General features: G+C 39.1%; 1 protein-coding gene across 1 annotated transcript; it reads right to left on the reverse strand.

Moving 5' to 3' along the window:
• Positions 1 to 375: 375 nt before the first annotated feature.
• LOC133526955 (myogenesis-regulating glycosidase-like) lies at positions 376 to 13,006 on the reverse strand. The gene is made up of 9 exons (XM_061863811.1): positions 12,502 to 13,006; positions 11,861 to 11,962; positions 11,359 to 11,526; positions 8,174 to 9,027; positions 6,787 to 6,896; positions 6,371 to 6,520; positions 5,825 to 5,930; positions 3,848 to 4,004; positions 376 to 820 (listed from the first exon to the last, which is right to left on the reverse strand). The coding sequence occupies exons 1-9, from the start codon at positions 12,524 to 12,526 to the stop codon at positions 639 to 641; spliced, it is 1,854 nt and encodes a 617-aa protein (XP_061719795.1). The 5' UTR covers positions 12,527 to 13,006; the 3' UTR covers positions 376 to 638.
• Positions 13,007 to 14,376: the final 1,370 nt, after the last annotated feature.

A 14,376-nucleotide genomic window follows, 5' to 3' on the forward strand; every position in this document is an offset into this window, starting at 1 on the left:
CCAATGGTTTCTTAGCTTATTGTGACTAGCGATTATTCTACGAAAAGATTTACTCTGCGTATAAATGCTTTGCTCTGCCAACTGACTACTCCCGCAAACGTCTACTCTGCGTTATGAAATTCTGCCAAACGTTACTCCTACCAAAGGACCCGTTTGAGAATCGTTATCTGCAAAACGAAAATCGATGTAATTTTAATCGGGGGAAATCAATAGGGCACCGGGTAGAATCGCGGCAGTGAGTCTAGCAGGGAATTTCTGCGTTGAGATGAGCGAGGAAGTTGCCCATCGACATCGAACATCAGCTTTTGGCAAAACTTCAAACTTTGATAGGATATATAATTAAATAGGAAAATGTAAATAATAATCCTAGTAATGTTCAATTCGAGTAGATTTTATTAAAAAAACACTAATAAATAGAAATACAGGAAACAGTAACGTATTGTAATATTTAGCGTGATTTGATATGTTGTAACCAAGAGGGGTAATGAAGTCATGCAGCACGCCGATCGGTGCCAGGTATTAGTTCAGGGTAATCGGCCCATGGACCCGCGCGGCATATAGATTGTACGGGTATTCTAGTAGGCAATTTGTGTATAGAAGAAGTTGCTCCCGGTGTGATAAACCAGCTTTTCGGAACATTAGTTTTGGAGAATGAAATATGGCAACACATCGATGGGCGCCGGGTAGTCCAGGGTCGTCGGTCCCTCGTACACCGCGCCCTCGGCGTCGCGCCACGTCCCGCGCGGCAGGTACACTGAACGGGACACCGCTCCTTGCTCCAGCACGGGTGCTACCAGGATCTTCTCACCCAGGAGGAACTCTGGAAATATATTTTAATATAAATTATTTGAAAATTTCATGACTTTCAAATTAATAAACGGATCTCTCAGTTATTGTTACTCCTTAGGGAAGCGCATAACATGTACCAAAGGTTTCGACCAAACTATCGCACCGGTCGTATTGGTTCCGAATAGACCAAAGTTTAAATCTTAATCGATGCGGTAAATATTTCTTTAATTAAAAAAAGACATTTATACATTTTCTTTTCTTAAATGACAGTTAGATTACCTTATTTCCCGAAACTATTGAGGAAATCTAAAATTTAAATTAAGGTAATTTAAAATACAAAATAGGTAATCGTAAGAAAAAATACATTGTATCGTTGTGAGAAAGAAAAACATTTATTGCTTGAAGTTTCAAACGGTAAAAAAAAGTTAAAAACTCCATCAACCGCACTTGTAAATGTCAGGCCGAGTTACATTAATTATACTGTTTTTGTAAATATATCTCCTATTGTCCGCCTGCATGGGAAAAACTGCCACTTCTGATCGCTTATCTTGTGAAACAGACAGCACATACGATTCACAAAACGTTTAGAACAAATCGTGAAGCGTTTTGCTTCAACATTCCTTATGCGAACTGCCAAGGAGTGGAATGCCCTGCCCGACTCTGTTTCCGCATGAGTACAATCTAGGTCTCTTCAAGGCTAGAGTAAATAGGTATCTCATAGGTAAGCGTGCTCCACCGTAGACCGCATCATCACTTACCATCGGGTGAGATCGTGTCATAAAAATAACTTTTTGTCAAAAATTTCATTTCTGGTACAAGCTTTTATCGCTGACTGTACTTTCTTTCCACAGGCAACTAATACTCATCGAGACAATTCTAAAACCCCTAACACAACACAACACAAGGTTGCGTTGTTTTATCACAGAGTTCCTATGGCTACCTCGTGTCTCCATCATCAGATCAGCTTGATGGTACCATAATATTGCATTGTCACCCGACTTACATATGTATGCAAATTTTCAGCTTCATCGGAAACCGGGAAGTGGGTCAAATTTAACTTGCAAGATTTGACCCATACATACTAACAGGGCAAGTTAAATAAAAGCTTGTAAATAAATAACCGGCCAAGAGCATGTCGGGCCACGCTCAGTGTAGGGTTACGTAGTTACTCTTCCGTCACAATAAGCTAAACCTTACCAACGATACCCCACATTCTAGGGTTGAAGCGAAAAAAAAATTTCACCCCCACTTTACGTGTAGGGGAGATACCCTAAAAAAAAATATTTTTTTAGATTTTATTGTACGACTTTATCGGCTTTATTGACTTATATATCCATGCCAAATTTCAGCTTTCTAGCACTAACGACCACGGAGCAAAGCCTCGGACAGACAGACAGACAGACAGACAGACAGACAGACAGACAGACAGACAGACAGACAGACAGACAGACAGACAGACAGACGGACATGGCGAAACTATAAGGGTTCCTAGTTGACTACGGAACCCTAAAAACGTAATAAAACCCTACGATAAAATAAAATCCAAAGCATTCGCAACAACTCAGGGGCTCTACACACTTCACCGATAGTTGCATGCGATTTGCGTTATATTACGGCATTTAATCGATCGATCGAATTGAAGTGAGTAGAGGCCCATCCGAATTGACTGACTGTGGAGTTGGTTCTGAAGCGCACCGTATATTTATATTAGCTTTGTGAATCGCTCTGTTGTCAGAGGCGCTATCTAATTGTTAAGTAATGAGGGCATTAATGAGTGCGACTTCTGGGCAATCGATCAATTAGATTGAAGAGGGACAGTAAAACTTGCATTAATAAATTATTGATCAAGTATTTTGTATGAAAGTAGGCACTATCACAATTTGTAACGTATTGTAATGTATGTTGAACTCAGCTGCGAAGTATATTGTTCGTTGGAGACCGATAACATCAGTGTAACCATTCAGTTATTTATGGACCTTTTAGCTATGACATAAGGTAAACAGGGCCAGGGGCCTATTCCACCACCTGACACTAAGGACCTGTTTCACAATGTCCAAGTAAAGTATCGGACAGCTATTTAAAAATTAAAATTTAATGCCAGATAAAACTTCATGCAGAACTTAGCACTTTATCTACCTGTTAAGCTTATTTGAAGATTGTGGAACGCCAACGATGACTTTATTCGTCGGATAAGTGGCAAGTAGCTTATCCAGGACTTTACTTGGACATTGTGAAACAGGCCCTAACAATTTTCCTATCCACTTCTGGTTCACCAAGTAACGATGCTAGCGTCAATTGTTGTACCAGCAATCTGTGTCGGATTGTCACCGTCAGGCGACAATTATTACCGTGGTTACCTGATGTTAGCGTTTACTGAATTATTATCTTTCTGAATTATTTTCTTTTTTTTTTTTTATTATTATGTTTCTGTCTGTTTATTGTTGTCTGGAAGAGATCGCTTTTTAGCGATAAGACCGCCTGTTGTTTACCTCTTCTTTATGTGTTGTATTATTTGTACTGTTTCTGTATTGAGGTGTGCAATAAAGTATATTTGTATTGTATTGTATTGTATCTTTTACAGATGCTTCCATAGCTGTTTTTTATACTACGTCGGTGGCAAACAAGCATACGGCCCGCCTGATGGTAAGCGATCTCCTAAGTACACCTGTAACCTCAGAGGAGTTATTACATGCGCGTAACTGCCACGATTTTGAGCACTGTTAACGAGTCTACCTTACTGTACAAATATATTACTATCCCAAGCAGCAAGGGCTACCGCGTGCGTAGGGTCGAGCCACCAGATGGGCGCGTTCACAGGGGTACCATCTCTGACAGACGCCTCAATGGCTGCCAAGATTTCATCAGCATAGCCTACGAGTCTACCTTACCATACAAATGTAGGTATTACCATCCCAAGTAGCTAGAGCTATCTCGTCCGTAGGATCGAGCCACCAGATGGGCGCGTTCACAGGGGGACCATCTCTGACTGATACTTCCATTGCTACCACGATTTCGTCAGCATAGCCTACGAGTCTACCTTACTATATAAATGTATTACCATCCCAAGTAGCTAGAGCTATCTCGTCCGTAGGGTCGAGCCACCAGATGGGCGCGTTCACAGGGGTACCATCTCTGACAGACGCCTCCATAGCTGCCACAATGTCATCGGCATAGTCGGCGTGAAGCTGAGTATATTTCCTGCAGATTTCCACCGTCTGAAAACGAATGACATTTATGTAATCATCCCAGTGCTTGAAACCTAATTCCTACACTTTATTGCCAGGAATTAAGATTGAGAATGACTCGACTACTTGTGGCTGTATCGACTAGAACATTTATTACCTTAGTTTAACTGATAAGTTACGCTGTTTTGTGATTAAGATACAGAGTACAGATATCAGTTATTTTTTTTCTATCAGATTCAAAAATTTACATTAAGTAGCTATATAACTATATTTATATCAGTTAACATAATTTATAATTTATGAACCTCCAGGTCTTTTTGTTGTATTTACCTTTTGTTGTGGTACATCGTTTGTATTGCATTGTTGATATGTTTATACGACTGTTTGGTTTCTAAATAAAAAAAAAAAAAAAAAGATGAGATGGCATGGAGATGAAATGGTAGAGCCGGGAGGTGACCGAACAAGATGCATGGAACTTTCAGTAGGAGTAGCAGAGAAAGCGCTTTTATTGTTTGTCCTTGTCACAGTCTCATTTTTTAAATTCCTCGACGTAAATTTTAGTATGGTTTATGGTAGGCAACAAATAACCTGACCAAATTACGTAGGTTGTTTTTGGTATGTTGTCAGGTATGTTAAAACGTGTTTTTAATTTTGTCACATTGCGTATATTCTCATTGTTTTGTCCCTTGCGGACGCACGCATATAGCACATCTATTGTATCCTACCATCAATGTGAGTTGGGCTTAGATAATCGTAAAATTTATACAGTGAAATTGGTATCACTTTTAGAAAAGTTCGCCCGAACGAAAGTCGTGTTAAAAATTAGATATCGGCGTCGACTCTCGACTAATTTCACCATATTATTTAATTTCCAGGAGATTTCCTGAAACTGAATGTAGAGAAGTCCTTTAGATTCTATAAGAGTGTTTGCCAACGTGATATCTCAAGGGTCTGATAAGTTCTGATAAGTGTTTGCATCACGTTGTGACAAGAAACGGCCATTCAAAATACAAAAATAGATACCTATATGTGTCGTATCCAAGCAAAAAGTCCCGCTTGCCACAAGGACGCTTTGACAGGTTACTCGTATAAAGATATAAGAAAATCTCGTCTTTATGGTAAGCGACAAATTGGGACCTTTGACTAGAATTCGACACATATGAAGTTGTCGAAATGCTGCCTGTTATATATTCCCCTTTTTGTTGGACATACTTATAACTTTCTCTGTCTCTCTCAGCAGAAAGTGTTTGGCAAAAATGTAAATGTAATAATAAAAATGTATGTTCTTTTCATAGGATTTTGAACTTAATTGTGAAAATTTCATACTCTATCACTGCAAATTGTGTGTAGAGTTAGCTCTAATCTGGATATGAATGCAATCGGACAAACGATGCCAAAATATATCCAATGACGTCCGACATCTTGAATTTTTACGACTCTTTCAATCATCATCACTGTGTGGAATGAATTAATGAAATGAATGAATAAAAGTTTATTCACAAGAACATATGGTACATTAGATACTATTAAGTATACATTATTGACCCTTGATATGTTCGGCCTTAGGGTTAATTAGTTAATTACCTCATCACGGATCCCTTTGTTTGACATAATTATTGAAAGTCATAATGTAATGATAGTCATATTATCATTAGTCATAACTCTGAAACCGTTAACTTTTCAGGAATTTCCTTAGATTATCCTATAGATAGGTTAGGTTAGGTTAGGTTTGTTTTATGGCAATCCTGAAAAGTTACGCGTTTCTGAGAAAAACCAAATTATGACTAACGAAAATGCGGACAAACAATACATTATGACTTAAAACTTTATGGGAAACAATAGAGACCCACCTCATCATCATGGTCCCAGGGTACGAAGGAGTACTGCAGCGTCGGCATGAAGACGTTGGCTTGCAACCAACGAATGAACAGCTCCTTGCTTGGCTTCTCGTTGTATCTGTGAACAAACGTCAATGTGTTAGAGACAAATAGAAGGTAGTCAGGAATAAGTTCTCGAGACTTGCTCATAAGTGGCATTGCTGGTGTATAGTTATGCGAATTAGTACGTATAATAATTGTCGTAAAAAATCTAGTGATAAGTATAGTAAAAATCAACACACGAGAATAACTCGAAACAGTTAGTGCAGTGTTGTCACTGAACTGATTATCATTATAATTATATTGTTGATTTCTGAAAGAGCCCTTGAGGCCTATTCGCAATTCGCATTCGCAGGAACTGTGGGAACAGGGCGGCTACCGGGAAAATCGAAATTCTTCAATTGCGGGCATTTTTCTCTGTCACTCTGATTACTAAGAGTAAAAGAGAAAGATCCCCGCAATTTGCGAATTTCGGTTTTCGCGGTAGGCCCCCAGTTCCTTGCACACCCGTCTACTTACCCGTTTCCTCCAATCATATCAGGCAACACCAGCGTATAGCCGTTCAGGTTCATAGACAGTAGTGTGGTAACTAGAGTCGCCAGACCGTTGTTGAAGTCCCACAGCGTGTCTTTGTCCACCATCCGGATGAATATGGGCAGGTCTTGGGTCCTGTGGTGACCATAAATTGAGGATTAAAGATGAGGATGACGCTTGCCTATCTAAATAAATTCCGTATTTTAAGTTGACTCCTGCACAGATTTTGGAATAACAAAGTGTGAAAGTGCCATCATAAACGTAGACTTTCTATGAATTTTTCTATGAGAGCGCTTTCACATTTTTAGTCACACTTTCAAAATCACTACATCATAGACGGATTCTAAAAAGCTGTGTCTGATACGAGTATGAAAATGAAAAAAAAATTGGACGAATTTTACCTCATTCCGGATCGTACTTCGATGGCGGGTCCGAACTTGGCCACTTCTCTGACGTAGGTCTGTACGATGTGCCCGGGGTGAAGGTCGATGTCGCCATTTTGTACAGGGATCTACCAACAAATTCAAGTGTACAGTTACCTAAAAACTCTAAACTCTAGGTCCATGGGGTCCCAGCGCGCACAAGTTTTTTGGAGAAATCGCGAAACGTCTGGTTGACGTAACTGGTGACCGAAGAGCTGGCGGCTTCCTCGCACAACGTATCAGTATTGCGATACAACGAGGAAATGCCGCCAGCATCCTTGGTACAATGCCTCAAGGGCCTATTTTAGATATAAGCTAGTTATAGTAATCATCTGTATATATCCATTATGTATATTGTTATTGTCAATAAATAGATTTTTCACATTTGTTACCAAAAGACAGTGGAGGATCCTCAAGTCCCAACAGGGGCCGTAGCAAAAATGACAATTGTTTATCGACAATGTAAAAATATATTGGGAGGTCAGATGCAAATGAAAAGTGTCATGATTATTCAAATATCAAATATCAAATATCAAATATCAAACGTTTATTCAGCAAATAGGCCACAGGGGCACTTTTACATGTCCATTTTACAAACAATAAATTAAAAAAAAAAAACAATTACAAATATCGAATCTATGAAATAATAAATACTTTATTAGAGATGTATACTGTCTCTAAATGTCAAATTACACAAAAAAAACTATGATAAAAAAATAAAACCATAAAATACTAAAATTCTTTAGAGATGTATAAGTCTCTACGTGTCAGAGATAAAATATAAAAATATATATTAAATTATCCTTAGAGATGTAGAGGGTCGCCAAGGCTTGAATTCTTATATAAATAATTAAAAGACAAAAAAAATATTTCCATGCTTATTCAATATTGATTGGCGTTTTTTATATATGTACAACGTTTGTTAATTTTTAGGTTCATTGGTAGGCTGTTGATAGGTTGTTTATATTTAAGGAGCATTACATGTCATGTACAAACACTAGTCCTACTGTTCAAAAAATATCTAGATGTAATTTGCAATGCTCTAACAGGGTGCCATGTGTTTTCACACTCTTTAATGTAACAACTATATGCACCATGGTTTCGCATTAAAGATGTCTATTCTATTTATTATCTTCTATTCAAACTTGGAGAGATTTGAAATTAAAAGGCTAACAAAGTTTTTTTATTTCGTTTTGCCCTCCTCAAATAAGTTGCGAAGACCACGCGATGAGTAACAAGAACGCAAATCCCATAGCTTAACCAACGGAACACTATGTATACCTAATAGCATAATGTCTGCAAAAACTACTCCGAAAAATCTTATGTAAGGTCTTATCTCAAGTACTTAAATAAAGGTGAAACTTACCTGAGGAGACCAGCTGGATTCTCCGGCATCGAACTTCAGCGTGTCAATATCGTAGGTATCGATCAGGTCGTGGAGCCTGCTGCTATACCACGCAGCTGCCTCCGGATTGGTGAAGTCGATGTAACCAGGAAGAGATCCGTTATTGTTCCACCAGGTCGAATCAGGGCTACCTTCCTCGTTAAGTACCAAAAAACCTTTCTCCAGAGCCTCAGAATACCAAGGATCACAATCCTTGTTAATAAAAGGATGCACCCATATAGCAACTCTAAAACCCAACCCTTTAATATCCTGGATTAGTTTCTTAAAGTCAGGCAATTTCCTCTCATCAACAGTTAAGGATCCGTAGCAGATTTCCCAGAGATCATCGATTTCGAACTGAGCGTTAGGGAATCCGCTATCCTTAATCTCGTTGGCGAAAGCCCAGAGACTATCCTGGTCAATTTCTCTCGAGTATCTCGCCCAGGTAGACCAGACTGGGTACTGGATCATGCGATAGTCAGGTATGCCTGACGGTTTTCCTAGATAAGTGTCGACAGCGTGTTGGTGAGCTACTTTAGTGTTCTCGAACAGCCAGATGTCGTATTTGAGGACGTTGTGGGTACGTCTAGTGGAGTAAGGAGCGGTGACTTCAGCAATGAAGCAAATATGGTTGTCTAGGCTATTGTGGTAGTCCACAAAAAGGGGTGCTTCGGGGTGAACGTAGAAGTAGTGTCCGGCGGAGTTGAGCCAGTAGCGCTCGGAGACGGCGGCGTTGTCGTCCTCTTTGGAGATAATGGAGTACTTCTTCAGGTTTGCGTGTTGGAGGGGCCAGTATTGCTCCTTCTGCTCGGGGCCGGCGAACCATTGTTTGTTTCCTATGAATAGTGAGATTTGTTTAATATACTATACACACATTAAATTCCGTACAAACTTATAGTAACAAAGCAGCCAACAGGGCTCAAAGCAGGTGTTCACCAAGCGTACTTTACAATAAAGGCAGCATATGGATTGAGCCAGCAGCACCGTAGCGGGAAATGGGCGATGCCACTATAAATTTTCAGCCAAGGTGCTCAAAAATATGAACATATACGTATACTTCGATAGGGGCCTTGATAATAGACGCTTTGTCCAGATACATACCTATTATATATGAACCTTGGCCGGCCCGATATATCTGTTGACGACTGTAAGTTACATGTCATCATTGTAGGTACTCGAGTCATTGTCAAAAAAGGGGTCATCCATTAATTACGTCCCACGTTTAGGGGGAGGGAGGGGTTACAAAAAATGTGACATGGGGGAGGGGGGAGTGAACTGCTTTGTGACTTGACTTACGAGTAATTCACTTGTACACCAAAATTGTTGTGACTTTTTTAATTCCCAGTAGTCACAATACAGCTAAATAACTAGTTTTTGCAACTGACATTAACATTTTTATTCCTAATCGGTTTTATGTCATAAAATATCAAAATTACTACTTATTATTAAAAATATTTTTTATTAAAATAATAATACTTCATTCGAATTGCTTATTGCGTTAAGAACTAGATTTCCAAATATGTGATGTCACACCAAGAGAAGGGGGTTGCAAAATGTGACCCGGTGTGACAAGGAGGATGATTCCTAAGGTAAAAGCAGGGTAATTAATAGAATCAGGCGTTATTTTGCGGAAATCCATACTAATTAAAACAAAAAATATTACTTAGCTAATCCGCGAAAAGATAATGTGCTAACCCGTTATACTTACTTGCGTATTTTTACATGCAATTAATGTTCCCACCCTCCCACCGAAAAAATAAATACGCAAGTAAATATAACAATTCACCACCAAAAGTACAAAACTCGACACGTGTTTCGCCTCTCTACGACACTAGAACGTTTACCTTATCTGTCTTATAACATGTTTTATTTTAAACTCTATATAGGTAGATATCATCTTGTTCGAGATCAATCGAGGTGCATCTGAAAAGTGAAGTGTTTGTTATTTAATCTGATACAGCTTGTTGCTAACCGTATCTCATGGAGGTACTGATGATAATAAATATCAAACAAACCTTTCAAAATAAATCTCATGTCAAGATACTTATTTAGGAACAAAACTGAGAGCTGCAGTATTCGACAGTAATATTATGTAACTTATAAAGTTTAATATGTGTTTTTGTGTGTCTGTCTGTGGCATCGTAATGGATGAACCTATATGATTGCGGTTTTTAGTCGAATGTAGTTATTCTCTGTCAAGATCATTTACACATGGTTTCAACGTACTAGATGGCGCTGTATGAATTATTTCGTTTTTTTTTTTTTTTTACAAATTATTGATTTTATTATACTTTTTAAAATTAAATCTAGGAATGAAATTAATGGTAACAATGATCAAAAAAATGTAATAGTACAAAACTAAAAGTACCATCTAAATCAAGATACTCAAAAACCCCAATCACAAAAAGGACACCGCGTTCAAAACCGATCCGCGTCATGGCCCTACAGATGCGCGAAAGTTGTGGAAAGAAAAAGTTGCACAATGTATAGAAAATGTAATCATTGGAAATTAAGGAAACTGTCATTGGAAACAGAACATTTCGATACACATAGAAAAATATAAGAAGTTTCCGAAATTTCAATGTGGAAATCTCGTAATTATGTAAACTTTCCGACGTCACACACGGTGCCATTACTCTGGCGGCGTTACCCATCTTTACCTCTCATTAAAGCTACAGGCACAAGGTGTAACAAAAATAGTGGAGATCCGTTTAAGGGCATGCTTGGTACCTATCTGTTTAAGAAAAAGTAGAAGATTTTTTTTTTCCACGAGGAAGGTCGTCCAAGTCGGCCAACCCTCCAAACAAAGGCAAACAAATTTTCGTGTCAAAAAAATGTTTCTTCTACTTTTTTCTAATCAGTACACGATACCTAAATTAGGTATATGCATATAGGTATATTAAATATGACCTAAAACGGATACCCACTATTTTTATTACACTACGTTGGAAGAGGTACGCGTGACCCCTTCGGTATCGACCAACCTTGATGCCTTATATCCTCATTAACGTCGGCTGATCAGGGATTCAAATTGTTAATCAACTCACCGAAGTCGAAGCAGTCTTCAAACACCCGGTCACCAGGTCCTTCCCACTTCCCAGGTCACAGTGATTTTGTAACCGCCGCTGCCTTCGTCGAAGGTTGAAGTTTGGTCAAAGGTCACTCACCGAAGTCGAAGCAGTCCTCAAACACCCGGTCACTAGGCCCGTCCCACGTCACAGTGATTCTGTAACCGCCGCTGCCCTCATCGAAGGTTGAGGTCACATCAAAAGTCACGGAGTCGTCGACGACGACGTTGCGGCCTAAGATGCCGAGGACCTCTGACACTCCTCCATCTGAAAAATTAAACAATAAAGGACCCATGAGGAATCGAGGGAACTCCTCAAATCTTAAAGCTATACAAATTGTGATAATATATAAACTCCTAGGCCACTTCGCCACGGCGAAATTGGGACCAGTTCCAGATATTTGATAAAAAGAATTTGATTTGTTCTCAAAGTTGTGTAAGTGACATTTGATGAAGTGGAACTACTAATGATGAAGGTTCCTAATCTAGCACTTTATGCACGTCCACCGGTGAGATGAAAGCCGCCAAAATGCTCCGCCGACAAGCTTCTGCAGATTTGCATGATCACCGTCACTGCGCATTCTGCAATTTTATTAAACTACCGTCAGCGATGGTGAGATGGAAGCCGCCATCAGAATGTTCTTCGACCAGCAGACTCCTGGTGTTTTGGGCGCGCGGCGCAGCGCACAGCACCACCGTGACTCCTGTCGAAAAAAAAAACGGATTTAGCCCTTGGTTTCCGGTTGTCACCCTTCACTGCATATCGTCAAAGAGTTTTTGACGCATCCACTGCCAATGCGCTTGTGGAAGATAACGTATTTGTTCCGCTTTGCAGCGAAAAGGGCCTACGAACAGAAAACCCGCAGAGAGATTCCCTGGCAGTGAGTATGTTAGTAGGACAGGTATAAAATATCGTGCCGTGAATACGTGCAGCTAAAGTAGATTGTAAATAAAAGTAGGCGTTTAAGGTAATAACGCCATATGACATCATCTAGTTCAGCTGTCAATCCTGGGCAGGATTTTTTTCTGAAACTTTACATTTGGTATCTGCAAAATTTTATTTTTCTTCTCGGAAAGTTACTTACTTTATATTTATTTATTCAATTTATAAGTGTTAAATTATACATATTCTACAGCGGTATTGTATACGGAACAAAAACGGGACGAATAAAAATACGGGACGTGACACTTAAATACGGTGACAGTCCCGTATGGCTACCCTATATATCTTAAGCTTACCTACCTGCCAGTAAAAAGAACAGCTTCATCTTCTAAGAGTCACGCTAAACTGCGAGTACTACAGATGCCAGCGTCGCCCAATATTTATATCATCTCACATATCCAATCTGTCCGGGATGATAAGCTATCGTCTCGATAGCATACCCCATGACAGGATATGGGCGTGATGGCGGAAATTTTATCCTTATCTTGACAAAACTGCAGTGACAGGTCGTTGTCTTACCTTTGGACGATTAGTGGGTAAGTACGGACGCGTGTATTGTATAGGAATATAATTCATACTTACATTGTGACTTCAAAATGATATCTAAATGAATGTGACTTTCAACAGCACTAAACCCTGGCCGCCATATTTGAATAAACCTCGGAAAAGCGTGAGATTTCCCTAAAGGATATCGACACCCTCCTGTGACCAAGCGTGGTATTTTGAAGATCCCTCCTCCCCCCATAAACTGGTCACGTAGTATGTGTATGTTCCCATACACTGACGTTTTGAACATTCCATCGCCGCGTTGCTAAGCGATTCTCAAATCGGAAATCACGTGGAACTTAAGATATACCTAAGAGCAATATATATAGTCCAAGATCCCAGAGCCGCCAGACCTCTCTTATTTTCTCATGAATAAAATGTATGGGATAATATAGTGTTAGTATGTATTTTTAATGTCTGCATACTTGCTACATTGGCTCGACGACCATTTGGCCGGTACAAGTCGCTAAATGTTGGTATAAATATAACTAACTTTTCTCAATATTCTTATGGCTGATTTTTATATATGTTTTAGAAAACATATTACATATTGTGTATGTCTTTAAATATATCCCTCCATCTTTTCCTCCTTATTATAACGTATGGAAATGGAAATGATGACATGACTTTTCGTCGTAATCTTAATGCAGATATTTTTGACCTGCTGCGATCCTGGACAGAAACAAATACTTATCTACAAATTAGGTAGACAGTGCAAGTGTTATTTTAAACGTCAAACATCTATGAAATGATGACGTTTACTTAACACTTGCACAGGCTGGGCTGGGCTATTAAAATGGCTGCCACCTTGGTCTGACTCTAGAAACTTTTATTTTTAATAATTTTCTAGGTAGGTTTAGTTTTAGCAGTTTTATTTTATAAGTAGTCATAATCTTGTGTTATACAATTAATGTAACTAAGTATTTTTATAATAATCCCAACGCCGGGCCGTGCTTGTCGACATCTCGTGAAAGCTGATTAGGACAAGTCCAGTAAGTAGTACTAGACTAGGCTCAAGAGATAACCGCCATGTGGGTTGTTGATTCGACGATCATTGTCCCGATAATCGTTTCAGCGAACGGTCTCATAGCCAAGAGTCTCGGCCAACACCTTGAGAGACTCTCGCTAGGTGGTTGGATCAAGGGTCAGATGCAGAAGGCGGTAATTTTGAACACGGCGCGGATAGTCCGCCGGTTCCTCTCTCTGCGGCTCTGACCACCGGCAGCTTGGGCCCTGCCCTGCCACTGGCGGCACCCTAGGTTAGGTTTTTTATAATATGTATTTTACTTTTAAATTCATGCTGTAAAAAGCCTAACATAAGAAGGAAAATATATTAAGATAATAATACTAATACAATTATTTATAGCACACTACATTTAAAAAAAGATAATGTACAGAAATTGAGAAAATATACAAATTGGTAGGCAACAACAGATTACTGATTTATAGATTGGTAGGTTTTATCATCTTTTTAATAAAGATTTAAATAATTTTTACTTTTCGACTACCGTTTGTCGATAAGCTACTTATTGTTGGCGACCATAGTCGTTTTTAAAGAAGTTTTCAACAAATTACAAACAAATATCTACAAAGATTCAAGGCAATATATGAGTAAGCACTCAGCTCCTT

The sequence above is a fragment of the Cydia pomonella genome, chromosome 17 (assembly GCF_033807575.1).
Source record: "Cydia pomonella isolate Wapato2018A chromosome 17, ilCydPomo1, whole genome shotgun sequence".
NCBI classification, from domain to species: Eukaryota; Metazoa; Arthropoda; class Insecta; order Lepidoptera; family Tortricidae; genus Cydia; species Cydia pomonella.

What these genes read in the sequence shown, in the direction of transcription:
- LOC133526955 (XM_061863811.1), bottom strand. Translation starts at nt 12,526, where the DNA reads ATGAAGCTGTTCTTTTTACTGGCAG. An exon ending in GAAGTACGATCCGGAATGAG is followed by an intron (nt 6,521 to 6,786) that starts GTAAAATTCGTC and finishes TGGTCACCACAG; the next exon opens with GACCCAAGACCTGCCCATAT. An exon ending in CCTGGGACCATGATGATGAG is followed by an intron (nt 4,005 to 5,824) that starts GTGGGTCTCTAT and finishes ATTCGTTTTCAG; the next exon opens with ACGGTGGAAATCTGCAGGAA.